Genomic DNA, 18319 nt, shown 5'->3' with positions numbered 1-18319 from the left:
AAAACCATCGAATATTCTTTGTGGCTCCGTTCCGCGCGCGGATGGCTTCACGCGTGTCAGAAAGATAATCATGATCCATACGCAGCCAATCGGTTTGAAAGCTGAGGTCAGATGTTTGTCCCCTCAGGCTTGTCTCTGATTGGTTGTCTGTCCTCTCAGGCTGGCCATCCACGCCACCGTCTGTCTGCCGCTCATCTTCTTCATCATCGTGAGGAAGAATCCGTTCACCTTCACACTAGGCATGGCCCAGGCCCTGGTCACCGCTCTGATGATTTCATCCAGGTGTGTGTTCGTGTGTGTGTGTGTGTGTGTGGGTGGGTGTGTTCGTGTGCATGCGCGTGTGTGCATGCATGCGTGCGTGCGTGTGTGTGTGTGCATGCGTGTGTGCATGCGTGCGTGCGTGTGTGTGTGTGTGTGTGCATGCGTGTGTGTGTGTGTGATGGCCCAGGCCCTGGTCACCGCACTGATGATCTCCTCCAGGTCAGTGTGTCATTTTTGAATAGCCAACGTATACAATCTGGATAAAGAGGTTAAAATGAGTGCGATGCTGTATTAACAACTTTAGCTGGGGAGCTCCTGGGAAGACAAGAAATCCACGTATAGTTGAAATATGGAGATCCAAGTTGTCTGTCTGACTGACTGCTCCTGTGTGTTTCCGTAACAGCTCGGCCACGCTGCCCGTCACCTTCCGCTGCGCCGAGGAGAACAACCGCATCGACAAGCGCATCACGCGGTTCGTTCTGCCGGTCGGCGCCACCATCAACATGGACGGCACCGCGCTCTACGAGGCCGTGGCTGCCATCTTTATCGCCCAGCTCAACGACTACCAGCTGGACGTGGGCCAGATCGTCACCATCAGGTGGGTGCCGCTGTTCCCATGGATATTAAACAATATCGACCTCATTGGGCGCTGCAGGTCATTGGAGCGACGTGCATCCACGCTAAACCACGCTGCCACTCGAGTGACTACTGGCCAATCACAGCGCGACTTTTCCGGGACTTGTCAGACCCGAACGTCCGCTCTGTGACGCGCAGAAGCTTCTGTGTAGCACTAGTCTCGCTGCGAGAGCTTATGCGAGACTCTCGCGTGACCTTCAGAAAAAGTTGTCTGGCTACGCGAGACTAGTGAAGCACCAACGCGGAAGCTCGCCCTCACTTGAGCACACACGCCCGAGAGCCGAAGGAGGTTTCTTACCTTTCTATATCTATTGGTTGTTCCTCCATCAGAAGACATGATGGAGATTAGATTATTATTGTCAAGGAGGACGCCCACATTGATCTGTATTTGGCCCACGGGACCCCCATCTGAAAATATCTTCTGCCAGGGACCCCGTACGGACGGACAGACAATCACCAAACAAGAGCATGAGGAAAATACACTGGGGAACTCCAGGGAAACATACAGTGATAGCCAGTATCTATCTCTGTTTCTGCTTAATGCTTTTGCTGCCACCCTGTGGCCACTGGTGGTACTATGTCTATCTTTCGCCAGAAACGTCAATATTTTAATCGTGATGCCGTTAAAAAAACACAAATCAGATCCGAACCTCGGATGGATGATCAACACCACGGACAGTGCCGTAGTTTCCGAGAGAAGTTCGTAATTTTAACAGAACTCTATGGGATGCGCGCGCATGTTTTGTGTGGGCGGGGGTGAGCAAGGCGTTGCCTAGCAGTGCTAAAAGTAGATTTTTAGCTAAACCGTTTCATATTTGATATGAAGCGATATATCTACAAGATATATATCGTAGTTGGTAGATAACGGGTGTTAATTAAACTACGAGTCAAAGAGATATATAACAGTGACAGTAGCCAGTATCTGTTTGTTTCAACATAACAGTGTCAGTATCCATGCACTCTCTGCTGTATTTTGCGTGTCTTAAGTACCAGGTCTTATTACTTAACTTAAGACCTGGAGGCGTGATCAATGCTCTTTGGCCTGGTACTTAAGACACAGCCCTACGCTCTGTTTCAGTATATAACAGTGGCACTAGGCAGTAGCCAGTATCTGTGTTTGTTCTGTTTCAGTATATAACAGTGGCACTAGGCAGTAGCCAGTATCTGTGTTTGTTCTGTTTCAGTATATAACAGTGGCACTAGGCAGTAGCCAGTATCTGTGTTTGTTCTGTTTCAGTATATAACAGTGGCACTAGGCAGTAGCCAGTATCTGTGTTTGTTCTGTTTCAGTATATAACAGTGGCACTAGGCAGTAGCCAGTATCTGTGTTTGTTCTGTTTCAGTATATAACAGTGACACTAGGCAGTAGCCAGTATCTGTGTTTGTTCTGTTTCAGTATATAACAGTGACACTAGGCAGTAGCCAGTATCTGTGTTTGTTCTGTTTCAGTATATAACAGTGACACTAGGCAGTAGCCAGTATCTGTGTTTGTTTCAGCATAAGTGACCGTGACAGTAGATCTGTTTCTGCATATATAACAGTATCTGTTTCAGCATAACAGCAACAGTATCTGTGTCTGTTTCAGCATAACAGCAACAGTATCTGTGTCTGTTTCAGCATAACAGCAACAGTATCTGTGTCTGTTTCAGCATAACAGCAACAGTATCTGTGTCTGTTTCAGCATAACAGCGACAGTATCTGTGTCTGTTTCAGCATAACAGCGACAGTCGCCAGCATCGGGGCTGCGGGCGTCCCCAATGCCGGCCTCGTCACCATGGTGATCGTGTTAACGGCGGTCGGACTACCAGCCAATGATGTCACGCTGATCGTCGCAGTGGATTGGCTCCTGTGAGTTCAGCTTACTGTTTGTGTGGTGTCCTTCGATCTGCACTTTGATTTGTGACTTTCAGAAACAGCATTTTACCGTAAATTATGTAATAGTAAAGGCATATGCAATAGGCTCTCTCTCTCTCTCTCTCTCTCTCTCTCTCTCTCTCTCTCTCTATCTCTCACGTGCAACGTAAAAGTGGTCACTAACTGCACTGCATGTAAAAAATAACACCCGTGTGAAGTGAGGGGCGCTAATATATTAAATTCTAACTCATGTTGATTAGGTGATGTAATGGTGGCAGCGGTGGCCTAAGGGTTAGAGGAGCCCCGGAAGGGCAGGAAAAATCTGGGCGGGGAAGTGATTGTCATCACTCACCCAAAAATGCATCCCATCAAACTTTCAGATGCAGTTTTTTCTCCCAGTACGGAGGAAGATTGCTTTGTATTTTTATTGTGATCTCTCGCCCTTGAAATATAAAATCACTTGGTTTCTGTTCGCCGTACACAATGAAAGCGATTCAAAGCAGTTGTCCTCAAAACCACACCTAGGCTACAGTCACTGTCTTCAGACCGTAGCGGGCGCTTTATGATCACAGCAGCAGAACCTGCTCGTGCTTGCGCAGGCGCAGCCCATCAAGCCTATTTTATGTTCCCCCGTCGCGTGAGGGCGCGCAGAGAACGGCCGAGAACAGCAGAGCTCCACGTTGCACAACGGTCGCATGCGTGACGCGCTGTGAGCTTGTATGTCAGCTGTTCATGGCGTGCAATACCGTTGCACGGTGAAGTATATATGTCTCACTAGGGTGTGCCTCCCTAGCCCACACACGAGGAGGTGAAGTATATAATGTCTCACTAGGGTGAGACATTATATATCTCATATACTGTATATTATATTACATTATATATCTCTGTGACATTATATATCTCCGTGAGATTTCGGAGGATTTGAAAAAAAAGGTGAAAATCGCGGAAAAGCGAAAGGCTTCACCAGTATAAATAACCTTGACCAGTATAAATGACCTTGACCAGTATGCAGTCTGTGACCATGGACTATAGCCTTTCGCTTTTCCGCGATTTTCACCTTTTTTTCAAATCCTCCGAAATCGTGAAAAACGACATACTATAGTATGCCCTCCGACACCATAGACTATAGCCTTTAGCTTTTCCGCGATTTTCACCTTTTTTTCAAATCCTCCGAAATTGTGAAAAACGACATACTATAGTATGCCCTCCGACACCATGGACTATAGCCTTTAGCTTTTCCGCGATTTTCACCTTTTTTCAAATCCTCAACAATGATGAAGAATTGCGCACTATAGCGTGCCGCTCAATGACCTTGACCAATATCAATGACCTTGAGCAGTATAAATGACCTTCATAAGACGTCATTTTTTTCAAATCTTCAAAAATGATGAAAAACTGTGCGCTATAGTATGCCGTACGATATGGGCTATAGACCACGGTCCAAAATGATGAGAAACGAGGCTAACTTTTTTTTTCAACATTTCAAAAAACATGGGCTATAACCCATCGTTTTTGTCATTTCGTCATTTTTTTCAAATCCTCAAAAATGATGAAAAACTGCGCGCTATAGTATGCCGTACGATATGGGCTATAGCCCACGGTCCAAAATGATGAGAAACGAGGCTAACTTCTTTTTTCAAAATTTCAAAAAACATGGGCTATAACCCATCGTTTTTGTCATTTTTTCATTTTTGTCAAATCATCAAAAATGATGAAAAACGGCGCGCTATAGTATGCCGTACGATATAGGCTATAGCCCATGGTCCAAAATGATGAGAAACGAGGCTAACTTTTTTTTTCAAAATTTCAAAAAACATGGGCTATAACCCATCGTTTTTGTCATTTCGTCATTTTTTTCAAATCTTCAAAAATGATGAAAAACTGCGCGCTATAGTATGCCGTACGATATGGGCTATAGCCCACGGTCCAAAATGATGAGAAACGAGGCTAACTTTTTTTTTCAAAATTTCAAAAAACATGGGCTATAACCCATCGTTTTTGTCATTTTTTCATTTTTGTCAAATCATCAAAAATGATGAAAAACGGCGCGCTATAGTATGCCGTACGATATAGGCTATAGCACATGGTCCAAAATGATGAGAAACGAGGATAACTTTTTTTTTCAAAATTTCAAAAAACATGGGCTATAACCCATCGTTTTTGTCATTTCGTCATTTTTTTCAAATCTTCAAAAATGATGAAAAACTGCGCGCTATAGTATGCCGTACGATATGGGCTATAGCCCACGGTCCAAAATGATGAGAAACGAGGCTAACTTTTTTTTTCAACATTTCAAAAAACATGGGCTATAACCCATCGTTTTTGTCATTTCGTCATTTTTTTCAAATCCTCAAAAATGATGAAAAACTGCGCGCTATAGTATGCCGTACGATATGGGCTATAGCCCACGGTCCAAAATGATGAGAAACGAGGCTAACTTTTTTTTTCAAAATTTCAAAAAACATAGGCTATAACCCATCGTTTTTGTCATTTTTTCATTTTTGTCAAATCATCAAAAATGATGAAAAACGGCGCGCTATAGTATGCCGTACGATATAGGCTATAGCCCATGGTCCAAAATGATGAGAAACGAGGATAACTTTTTTTTTCAAAATTTCAAAAAACATGGGCTATAACCCATCGTTTTTGTCATTTCGTCATTTTTTTCAAATCTTCAAAAATGATGAAAAACTGCGCGCTATAGTATGCCGTACGATATGGGCTATAGCCCACGGTCCAAAATGATGAGAAACGAGGCTAACTTTTTTTTTCAACATTTCAAAAAACATGGGCTATAACCCATCGTTTTTGTCATTTCGTCATTTTTTTCAAATCCTCAAAAATGATGAAAAACTGCGCGCTATAGTATGCCGTACGATATGGGCTATAGCCCACGTTCCAAAATGATGAGAAACGAGGCTAACTTTTTTTTTCAAAATTTCAAAAAACATGGGCTATAACGCATCGTTTTTGTCATTTTTTCATTTTTTTCAAATCTTCAAAAATGATGAAAAACTGCGCGCTATAGTATGCCGTACGATATGGGCTATAGCCCACGGTCCAAAATGATGAGAAACGAGGCTAACTTTTTTTTTCAACATTTCAAAAAACATGGGCTATAACCCATCGTTTTTGTCATTTCGTCATTTTTTTAAAATCCTCAAAAATGATGAAAAACTGCGCGCTATAGTATGCCGTACGATATGGGCTATAGCCCACGGTCCAAAATGATGAGAAACGAGGCTAACTTTTTTTTTCAAAATTTCAAAAAACATGGGCTATAACCCATCGTTTTTGTCATTTTTTCATTTTTGTCAAATCATCAAAAATGATGAAAAACTGCGCGCTATAGTATGCCGTACGATATGGGCTATAGCCCACGGTCCAAAATGATGAGAAACGAGGCTAACTTTTTTTTTCAACATTTCAAAAAACATGGGCTATAACCCATCGTTTTTGTCATTTCGTCATTTTTTTCAAATCTTCAAAAATGATGAAAAACTGCGCGCTATAGTATGCCGTACGATATGAGCTATAGCCCACGGTCCAAAATGATGAGAAACGAGGCTAACTTTTTTTTTCAACATTTCAAAAAACATGGGCTATAACCCATCGTTTTTGTCATTTCGTCATTTTTTTCAAATCCTCAAAAATGATGAAAAACTGCGCGCTATAGTATGCCGTACGATATGGGCTATAGCCCACGGTCCAAAATGATGAGAAACGAGGCTAACTTTTTTTTTCAAAATTTCAAAAACATAGGCTATAACCCATCGTTTTTGTCATTTTTTCATTTTTGTCAAATCATCAAAAATGATGAAAAACGGCGCGCTATAGTATGCCGTACGATATAGGCTATAGCCCATGGTCCAAAATGATGAGAAACGAGGATAACTTTTTTTTTCAAAATTTCAAAAAACATGGGCTATAACCCATCGTTTTTGTCATTTCGTCATTTTTTTCAAATCTTCAAAAATGATGAAAAACTGCGCGCTATAGTATGCCGTACGATATGGGCTATAGCCCACGGTCCAAAATGATGAGAAACGAGGCTAACTTTTTTTTTCAACATTTCAAAAAACATGGGCTATAACCCATCGTTTTTGTCATTTCGTCATTTTTTTCAAATCCTCAAAAATGATGAAAAACTGCGCGCTATAGTATGCCGTACGATATGGGCTATAGCCCACGTTCCAAAATGATGAGAAACGAGGCTAACTTTTTTTTTCAAAATTTCAAAAAACATGGGCTATAACGCATCGTTTTTGTCATTTTTTCATTTTTTTCAAATCTTCAAAAATGATGAAAAACTGCGCGCTATAGTATGCCGTACGATATGGGCTATAGCCCACGGTCCAAAATGATGAGAAACGAGGCTAACTTTTTTTTTCAACATTTCAAAAAACATGGGCTATAACCCATCGTTTTTGTCATTTCGTCATTTTTTTTAAATCCTCAAAAATGATGAAAAACTGCGCGCTATAGTATGCCGTACGATATGGGCTATAGCCCACGGTCCAAAATGATGAGAAACGAGGCTAACTTTTTTTTTCAAAATTTCAAAAAACATGGGCTATAACCCATCGTTTTTGTCATTTTTTCATTTTTGTCAAATCATCAAAAATGATGAAAAACTGCGCGCTATAGTATGCCGTACGATATGGGCTATAGGCCACGGTCCAAAATGATGAGAAACGAGGCTAACTTTTTTTTTCAACATTTCAAAAAACATGGGCTATAACCCATCGTTTTTGTCATTTCGTCATTTTTTTCAAATCTTCAAAAATGATGAAAAACTGCGCGCTATAGTATGCCGTACGATATGAGCTATAGCCCACGGTCCAAAATGATGAGAAACGAGGCTAACTTTTTTTTTCAACATTTCAAAAAACATGGGCTATAACCCATCGTTTTTGTCATTTCGTCATTTTTTTCAAATCCTCAAAAATGATGAAAAACTGCGCGCTATAGTATGCCGTACGATATGGGCTATAGCCCACGGTCCAAAATGATGAGAAACGAGGCTAACTTTTTTTTTCAAAATTTCAAAAAACATAGGCTATAACCCATCGTTTTTGTCATTTTTTCATTTTTGTCAAATCATCAAAAATGATGAAAAACGGCGCGCTATAGTATGCCGTACGATATAGGCTATAGCCCATGGTCCAAAATGATGAGAAACGAGGATAACTTTTTTTTTCAAAATTTCAAAAAACATGGGCTATAACCCATCGTTTTTGTCATTTCGTCATTTTTTTCAAATCTTCAAAAATGATGAAAAACTGCGCGCTATAGTATGCCGTACGATATGGGCTATAGCCCACGGTCCAAAATGATGAGAAACGAGGCTAACTTTTTTTTTCAACATTTCAAAAAACATGGGCTATAACCCATCGTTTTTGTCATTTCGTCATTTTTTTCAAATCCTCAAAAATGATGAAAAACTGCGCGCTATAGTATGCCGTACGATATGGGCTATAGCCCACGTTCCAAAATGATGAGAAACGAGGCTAACTTTTTTTTTCAAAATTTCAAAAAACATGGGCTATAACGCATCGTTTTTGTCATTTTTTCATTTTTTTCAAATCTTCAAAAATGATGAAAAACTGCGCGCTATAGTATGCCGTACGATATGGGCTATAGCCCACGGTCAAAAATGATGAGAAACGAGGCTAACTTTTTTTTTCAACATTTCAAAAAACATGGGCTATAACCCATCGTTTTTGTCATTTCGTCATTTTTTTAAAATCCTCAAAAATGATGAAAAACTGCGCGCTATAGTATGCCGTACGATATGGGCTATAGCCCACGGTCCAAAATGATGAGAAACGAGGCTAACTTTTTTTTTCAAAATTTCAAAAAACATGGGCTATAACCCATCGTTTTTGTCATTTTTTCATTTTTGTCAAATCATCAAAAATGATGAAAAACTGCGCGCTATAGTATGCCGTACGATATGGGCTATAGCCCACGGTCCAAAATGATGAGAAACGAGGCTAACTTTTTTTTTCAACATTTCAAAAAACATGGGCTATAACCCATCGTTTTTGTCATTTCGTCATTTTTTTAAAATCCTCAAAAATGATGAAAAACTGCGCGCTATAGTATGCCGTACGATATGGGCTATAGCCCACGGTCCAAAATGATGAGAAACGAGGCTAACTTTTTTTTTCAAAATTTCAAAAAACATGGGCTATAACCCATCGTTTTTGTCATTTTTTCATTTTTGTCAAATCATCAAAAATGATGAAAAACGGCGCGCTATAGTATGCCGTACGATATAGGCTATAGCCCACGGTCCAAAATGATGAGAAACGAGGCTAACTTTTTTTTTCAAAATTTCAAAAAACATGGGCTATAACCCATCGTTTTTGTCATTTCGTCATTTTTTTCAAATCTTCAAAATGATGAAAAACTGCGCGCTATAGTATGCCGTACGATATGGGCTATAGCCCACGGTCCAAAATGATGAGAAACGAGGCTAACTTTTTTTTTCAAAATTTCAAAAAACATGGGCTATAACCCATCGTTTTTGTCATTTCGTCATTTTTTTCAAATCTTCAAAAATGATGAGAAACTGCGCGCTATAGTATGCCGTACGATATGGGCTATAGCCCACGGTCCAAAATGATGAGAAACGAGGCTAACTTTTTTTTTCAAAATTTCAAAAAACATGGGCTATAACCCATCGTTTTTGTCATTTCGTCATTTTTGTCAAATCATCAAAAATGATGAAAAACGGCGCGCTATAGTATGCCGTACGAATCACGATATGGGCTATAGCCCACGGTCCAAAATGATGAGAAACGAGGCTAACTTTTTTTTTCAAAATTTCAAAAAACATGGGCTATAACCCATCGTTTTTGTCATTTTTTCATTTTTGTCAAATCATCAAAAATGATGAAAAACGGCGCGCTATAGTATGCCGTACGATATAGGCTATAGCCCACGGTCCAAAATGATGAGAAACGAGGATAACTTTTTTTTTCAAAATTTCAAAAAACATGGGCTATAACCCCCTTCACATTCAGTAGATCCTGTGAACTTTTGCTGCCAGATGTAATTTCTAGGTCTAGTAGGTCTATAGTAAATCATTTAAAAATGTCTACATGGGCTATGGGCATGGGTCCGAGTGGGCCGTGCACCCAGTTTTCACAAAGGGTCCACCCGTGTTAGCCCATATGGGCTTATGCGGGTTTCTAAGTGGGTCCAAATGGGCCATTCTATTTCAGAACCATGTGTGCGCCACCTGTGTTTGCCTGTATGGGTTTGAACTGGGATCTGATTGGGCCTTAAGTGGGTACCAGCTGGGCGAATTATATGTGACCCATGTAGGCCACACTTGTGTCCGCCCTCATTGTCTTCCGTCCTGTTTCTTGCAAGCCGAAATAGCTCAGTTGGTAGAGTATTAGATTAAAGGTCCCTCAACCTGGGTTTCGGCAGTTGAAATGAAATTAGATATTAGATATAGAAAACCGTATGACTCTCAGGCTGAAGTTTGTTCAGCCAAATTTGTTTAAAAAGTAAAAATTAATTCTGGCTATAAAATAATTGTCTTGTAGAGCAGTGGTTGTCTGTGGAGCGAGGGGTAGGGCAGAGGGCGAGGGGTAGAATCCCCTTCGTTTGAAGGGATGTCTCGACGGGACTTAAAACGGAGCAACATCACTGAGGGCTGAAAGGTGGACGAGGTAAGAAGCCTTTTATGTACTTTATTATGGAAAAATATTATAATAACCAAAATTATATGAATGTATTAACAATCTGCATCGCCAAAAATATCGCAATCTCTAGCAAAGGTTAACGTTACCTCACATGAACTAACGATATGATACGGCGTTGCATTCATACAACGTTACCCATTCATTTGGCGCCGCATCGGCGCTTTATTCTTTTTTATTTATCGCCGGTGCCCCGGTGATAGGCTACAACTCGGAAGCAAGCTAGCTTATTAGCAGGCATCAGTCCGACCCCCCTGACCACGATATGTCAACATTCTGCAGTTTTGGAGCTCTTAAAAGCCGTGAAATAGCCTACTGTACCTACATAACGCTGTCGCTGCATAACGTTGGCTACTCGCTGCAGTGATAGCTATGGTTTTATCATGACCAATGTTAAGCTAATCCCCACAAGTTGCAAAACTTACATAACTAATTAGCAATCTTGTTGTTTTTTCCCCAGGCAAACCAGCTATGGAAACAGATTGCAAGCTGCTGTGCAGACTGTACATTGGATGGAGATGAATCACGATGGCATTTTCATTGATAGAAAATTACTCTGTTCTTAATGATATTAAAAACGATGACCAGTGACCACAGCCCCTTCTTTCTATACTGTAAATAGTTTTTCCTTTTTCTAACCCTATATCTGTACCCATGCTATACAAACCAATAATCAATGAATCAGGTACAACTGTTGAGCAGGTGTCAGAATGAGCTATATCTAGCTGAATTACATTCTGCATGGTGGGCTACCAACATGAGACAAAACTACAATATATTTATTTCATCATAACCACAGCAATGTTATATTTACGTTGCATCTCTACAGCTTAAATCAAATGGAAAGTAGTTTCCAAAGTGGGTTATGGGCTAAATGATAGTTTGTACACTCAGAGTTAATTAACATTCATATAACAATATAAATTGGGGGTCCTAGAGACAGAAATGCCATCAAAGTTTGGGGACCACTGGCCTGCAGTGAGCTTGCAGATCAGCTATTTTCTGAGAACAGGTTGTATATCAATATCTACAAGGGACGTTCAATATTTAGGGACGTTCCAATTCCTAGGGGGATGATTTATCTCCCTACCCCTTGACACTCATTATGTAGGGACAAGGGGCAAGGGCTGAGGGGTAGGGTTAAAAAACGAATTGGGATTGGGCCTAAATGTTCAAATCCCACTCTTCCTAAAGTTTAATGCTAGTTATTGAGCTTAATTTACTGCTATTCTAGCAGTGGCTCACAGCCTCAGCCTCAGCCTGACTACCTCAAAACTCTAATTGTCGTAGTGGTTAAGATGTTGGCTTTCCACGTGGGAGACCAGGGTTCGATTCCCGGCTGTTACACTGTCATACAAAAGAAGACCTCAACAGCGCTAAGAAACATCTGATTAATATAATGCTGTGTTATTTAAACTTTACTAACTGAAGGCTAACGAACAAAAGATCACTTCAAAATTACCAGGAAACTTTGCCTGAGAGTGTCTGACTGATGGTGCAGTGGTCTAATCATCAGGCTTTCAGTACAGACATTCCATGTTGGCCGGTTCAAGTCCCATGTCATGACATCAAGGTGCTGGAGGACCATCGGGAGTTCCTCCTACAACTCAATGCTGCAGTAATTTGAACTTTTCAAGGCTTGAATAAAAAATAAAAACTCAAAAGCACCAGGAGACATCTGCTGAATGCCCCAAGGTGCCTTGGCTCAATGGTGTAGAGCGCTTGACCCGTTGCCCCTGCTTCAGACAGTTAGCCGGTTCAAGTCCCATGTCATGACATCAAGGTGCTGGGAAGGACCATCGGGAGACGGTGCTCTCTCCCCCTGTTTCCTGAAAAGTAATGTTTGGGGGTTATGTCTGAAAGAACTCTGTCCAGCTAACCTTTTGAACTATAGTATGTCGTTTTTTTTATCATTTTCACATTTGTTTTTTAAATCGTTGCGAAAACCATGAACTATAGTTCATTGCGGAAATTGCGGAAATGGTAATTGCGGAGATTGCGGAAATTGCGGAAATGTTAATTGCGGAAATTGCGGAAATGTTAATTGCGGAAATTGCGGAATTGTGGAAATGGAAATTGCGGAAATTGCGGAAATGATAATTGTGGAAATTGCGGAAATGGAAATTGCGAAATTGCGGAAATGGTAATTGCGGAAATTGCGGAATTGCGGAAATTGCGGTAGTTTTTCATTGTCAAAATTCAAGAAAATGACATTGCCATTGTCCACGATTATAATCGGGCCCCAGTATGCAAAAACACAGACTATTCTGTCAGATGATGGGCCAAAATGCATTGCTATTTTATTTTTAAACGTTTGACCTAATTCTTATCTGTAAAATTTTAGGTGGACAGGGTTCTTTCAGACATAACCCCCACCCGTTACTTTTCAGGAAACAGGGGGAGAGAGCACCGTCTCCCGATGGTCCTTCCCAGCACCTTGATGTCATGACATGGGACTTGAACCGGCCAACCGTCTGAAGCAGAGACAACGGGTCAAGCGCTCTACACCATTGAGCCAAGGCACCTTGGGGCATTCAGCAGATGTCTCCTGGTGCTTTTGAGTTTTTATTTTTTATTCAAGCCTTGAAAAGTTCAAATTACTGCAGCATTGAGTTGTAGGAGGAACTCCCGATGGTCCTCCAGCACCTTGATGTCATGACATGGGACTTGAACCGGCCAACATGGAATGTCTGTACTGAAAGCCTGATGATTAGACCACTGCACCATCAGTCAGACACTCTCAGGCAAAGTTTCCTGGTAATTTTGAAGTGATCTTTTGTTCGTTAGCCTTCAGTTAGTAAAGTTTAAATAACACAGCATTATATTAATCAGATGTTTCTTAGCGCTGTTGAGGTCTTCTTTTGTATGACAGTGTAACAGCCGGGAATCGAACCCTGGTCTCCCACGTGGAAAGCCAACATCTTAACCACTACGACAATTAGAGTTTTGAGGTAGTCAGGCTGAGGCTGAGGCTGTGAGCCACTGCTAGAATAGCAGTAAATGAAGCTCAATAACTAGCATTAAACTTTAGGAAGAGTGGGATTTAGGGACGTTCCAATTCCTAGGGGGATGATTTATCTCCCTACCCCTTGACACTCATTATGTAGGGACAAGGGGCAAGGGCTGAGGGGTAGGGTTAAAAAACGAATTGGGATTGGGCCTAAATGTTCAAATCCCACTCTTCCTAAAGTTTAATGCTAGTTATTGAGCTTCATTTACTGCTATTCTAGCAGTGGCTCACAGCCTCAGCCTCAGCCTGACTACCTCAAAACTCTAATTGTCGTAGTGGTTAAGATGTTGGCTTTCCACGTGGGAGACCAGGGTTCGATTCCCGGCTGTTACACTGTCATACAAAAGAAGACCTCAACAGCGCTAAGAAACATCTGATTAATATAATGCTGTGTTATTTAAACTTTACTAACTGAAGGCTAACGAACAAAAGATCACTTCAAAATTACCAGGAAACTTTGCCTGAGAGTGTCTGACTGATGGTGCAGTGGTCTAATCATCAGGCTTTCAGTACAGACATTCCATGTTGGCCGGTTCAAGTCCCATGTCATGACATCAAGGTGCTGGAGGACCATCGGGAGTTCCTCCTACAACTCAATGCTGCAGTAATTTGAACTTTTCAAGGCTTGAATAAAAAATAAAAACTCAAAAGCACCAGGAGACATCTGCTGAATGCCCCAAGGTGCCTTGGCTCAATGGTGTAGAGCGCTTGACCCGTTGCCCCTGCTTCAGACAGTTAGCCGGTTCAAGTCCCATGTCATGACATCAAGGTGCTGGGAAGGACCATCGGGAGACGGTGCTCTCTCCCCCTGTTTCCTGAAAAGTAACGTTTGGGGGTTATGTCTGAAAGAACTCTGTCCAGCTAACCTTTTGAACTATAGTATGTCGTTTTTTTTATCATTTTCACATTTGTTTTTTAAATTGTTGCGAAAACCATGAACTATAGTTCATTGCGGAAATTGCGGAAATGGTAATTGCGGAGATTGCGGAAATTGCGGAAATGTTAATTGCGGAAATTGCGGAAATGTTAATTGCGGAAATTGCGGAATTGTGGAAATGGAAATTGCTAAATTGCGGAAATGATAATTGCGGAAATTGCGGAAATGGAAATTGCGAAATTGCGAAAATTGCGGAAATGGTAATTGCGGAAATTGCGGAATTGCGGAAATTGCGGTAGTTTTTCATTGTCAAAATTCAAGAAAATGACATTGCCATTGTCCACGATTATAATCGGGCCCCAGTATGCAAAAACACAGACTATTCTGTCAGATGATGGGCCAAAATGCATTGCTATTTTATTTTTAAACGTTTGACCTAATTCTTATCTGTAAAATTTTAGGTGGACAGGGTTCTTTCAGACATAACCCCCAACCGTTACTTTTCAGGAAACAGGGGGAGAGAGCACCGTCTCCCGATGGTCCTTCCCAGCACCTTGATGTCATGACATGGGACTTGAACCGGCCAACCGTCTGAAGCAGAGACAACGGGTCAAGCGCTCTACACCATTGAGCCAAGGCACCTTGGGGCATTCAGCAGATGTCTCCTGGTGCTTTTGAGTTTTTATTTTTTATTCAAGCCTTGAAAAGTTCAAATTACTGCAGCATTGAGTTGTAGGAGGAACTCCCGATGGTCCTCCAGCACCTTGATGTCATGACATGGGACTTGAACCGGCCAACATGGAATGTCTGTACTGAAAGCCTGATGATTAGACCACTGCACCATCAGTCAGACACTCTCAGGCAAAGTTTCCTGGTAATTTTGAAGTGATCTTTTGTTCGTTAGCCTTCAGTTAGTAAAGTTTAAATAACACAGCATTATATTAATCAGATGTTTCTTAGCGCTGTTGAGGTCTTCTTTTGTATGACAGTGTAACAGCCGGGAATCGAACCCTGGTCTCCCACGTGGAAAGCCAACATCTTAACCACTACGACAATTAGAGTTTTGAGGTAGTCAGGCTGAGGCTGAGGCTGTGAGCCACTGCTAGAATAGCAGTAAATTAAGCTCAATAACTAGCATTAAACTTTAGGAAGAGTGGGATTTAGGGACGTTCCAATTCCTAGGGGGATGATTTATCTCCCTACCCCTTGACACTCATTATGTAGGGACAAGGGGCAAGGGCTGAGGGGTAGGGTTAAAAAACGAATTGGGATTGGGCCTAAATGTTCAAATCCCACTCTTCCTAAAGTTTAATGCTAGTTATTGAGCTTCATTTACTGCTATTCTAGCAGTGGCTCACAGCCTCAGCCTCAGCCTGACTACCTCAAAACTCTAATTGTCGTAGTGGTTAAGATGTTGGCTTTCCACGTGGGAGACCAGGGTTCGATTCCCGGCTGTTACACTGTCATACAAAAGAAGACCTCAACAGCGCTAAGAAACATCTGATTAATATAATGCTGTGTTATTTAAACTTTACTAACTGAAGGCTAACGAACAAAAGATCACTTCAAAATTACCAGGAAACTTTGCCTGAGTGTCTGACTGATGGTGCAGTGGTCTAATCATCAGGCTTTCAGTACAGACATTCCATGTTGGCCGGTTCAAGTCCCATGTCATGACATCAAGGTGCTGGAGGACCATCGGGAGTTCCTCCTACAACTCAATGCTGCAGTAATTTGAACTTTTCAAGGCTTGAATAAAAAATAAAAACTCAAAAGCACCAGGAGACATCTGCTGAATGCCCCAAGGTGCCTTGGCTCAATGGTGTAGAGCGCTTGACCCGTTGCCCCTGCTTCAGACAGTTAGCCGGTTCAAGTCCCATGTCATGACATCAAGGTGCTGGGAAGGACCATCGGGAGACGGTGCTCTCTCCCCCTGTTTCCTGAAAAGTAACGTTTGGGGGTTATGTCTGAAAGAACTCTGTCCAGCTAACCTTTTGAACTATAGTATGTCGTTTTTTTTATCATTTTCACATTTGTTTTTTAAATTGTTGCGAAAACCATGAACTATAGTTCATTGCGGAAATTGCGGAAATGGTAATTGCGGAAATTGCGGAAATGTTAATTGCGGAAATTGCGGAAATGTTAATTGCGGAAATTGCGGAATTGTGGAAATGGAAATTGCTAAATTGCGGAAATTGCGGAAATGATAATTGTGGAAATTGCGGAAATGGAAATTGCGAAATTGCGGAAATTGCGGAAATGGTAATTGCGGAAATTGTGGAATTGCGGAAATTGCGGTAGTTTTTCATTGTCAAAATTCAAGAAAATGACATTGCCATTGTCCACGATTATAATCGGGCCCCAGTATGCAAAAACACAGACTATTCTGTCAGATGATGGGCCAAAATGCATTGCTATTTTATTTTTAAACGTTTGACCTAATTCTTATCTGTAAAATTTTAGGTGGACAGGGTTCTTTCAGACATAACCCCCAACCGTTACTTTTCAGGAAACAGGGGGAGAGAGCACCGTCTCCCGATGGTCCTTCCCAGCACCTTGATGTCATGACATGGGACTTGAACCGGCCAACCGTCTGAAGCAGAGACAACGGGTCAAGCGCTCTACACCATTGAGCCAAGGCACCTTGGGGCATTCAGCAGATGTCTCCTGGTGCTTTTGAGTTTTTATTTTTTATTCAAGCCTTGAAAAGTTCAAATTACTGCAGCATTGAGTTGTAGGAGGAACTCCCGATGGTCCTCCAGCACCTTGATGTCATGACATGGGACTTGAACCGGCCAACATGGAATGTCTGTACTGAAAGCCTGATGATTAGACCACTGCACCATCAGTCAGACACTCTCAGGCAAAGTTTCCTGGTAATTTTGAAGTGATCTTTTGTTCGTTAGCCTTCAGTTAGTAAAGTTTAAATAACACAGCATTATATTAATCAGATGTTTCTTAGCGCTGTTGAGGTCTTCTTTTGTATGACAGTGTAACAGCCGGGAATCGAACCCTGGTCTCCCACGTGGAAAGCCAACATCTTAACCACTACGACAATTAGAGTTTTGAGGTAGTCAGGCTGAGGCTGAGGCTGTGAGCCACTGCTAGAATAGCAGTAAATTAAGCTCAATAACTAGCATTAAACTTTAAGAAGAGTGGGATTTAGGGACGTTCCAATTCCTAGGGGGATGATTTATCTCCCTACCCCTTGACACTCATTATGTAGGGACAAGGGGCAAGGGCTGAGGGGTAGGGTTAAAAAACGAATTGGGATTGGGCCTAAATGTTCAAATCCCACTCTTCCTAAAGTTTAATGCTAGTTATTGAGCTTAATTTACTGCTATTCTAGCAGTGGCTCACAGCCTCAGCCTCAGCCTGACTACCTCAAAACTCTAATTGTCGTAGTGGTTAAGATGTTGGCTTTCCACGTGGGAGACCAGGGTTCGATTCCCGGCTGTTACACTGTCATACAAAAGAAGACCTCAACAGCGCTAAGAAACATCTGATTAATATAATGCTGTGTTATTTAAACTTTACTAACTGAAGGCTAACGAACAAAAGATCACTTCAAAATTACCAGGAAACTTTGCCTGAGAGTGTCTGACTGATGGTGCAGTGGTCTAATCATCAGGCTTTCAGTACAGACATTCCATGTTGGCCGGTTCAAGTCCCATGTCATGACATCAAGGTGCTGGAGGACCATCGGGAGTTCCTCCTACAACTCAATGCTGCAGTAATTTGAACTTTTCAAGGCTTGAATAAAAAATAAAAACTCAAAAGCACCAGGAGACATCTGCTGAATGCCCCAAGGTGCCTTGGCTCAATGGTGTAGAGCGCTTGACCCGTTGCCCCTGCTTCAGACAGTTAGCCGGTTCAAGTCCCATGTCATGACATCAAGGTGCTGGGAAGGACCATCGGGAGACGGTGCTCTCTCCCCCTGTTTCCTGAAAAGTAACGTTTGGG

At 41.7% G+C, this 18319-nt stretch overlaps 1 protein-coding gene across 1 annotated transcript in view; it reads left to right on the top strand.

Annotated features, from left to right (window-relative positions):
- slc1a1 (solute carrier family 1 member 1) overlaps positions 1 to 18319 on the top strand; it is a gene marked incomplete at both ends in the record, with an annotated part of 52150 nt that overhangs the window by 19152 nt on the left and 14679 nt on the right. Inside the window, 3 exons of the mRNA XM_080792287.1 lie at positions 160 to 282; positions 665 to 859; positions 2611 to 2745. Coding sequence (XP_080648413.1) covers positions 160 to 282; positions 665 to 859; positions 2611 to 2745 — 453 coding nt within the window. The remainder of the gene's footprint in view (positions 1 to 159; positions 283 to 664; positions 860 to 2610; positions 2746 to 18319) is intronic.

This window comes from Protomyctophum bolini (genome assembly GCF_963924005.1).
Source record: "Protomyctophum bolini genome assembly, chromosome: 20".
Taxonomy (NCBI): Eukaryota; Metazoa; Chordata; class Actinopteri; order Myctophiformes; family Myctophidae; genus Protomyctophum; species Protomyctophum bolini.
The sequence above is the reverse complement of the archived record's forward strand: the minus strand, read 5'-3'. Positions and strand labels throughout refer to the sequence as shown.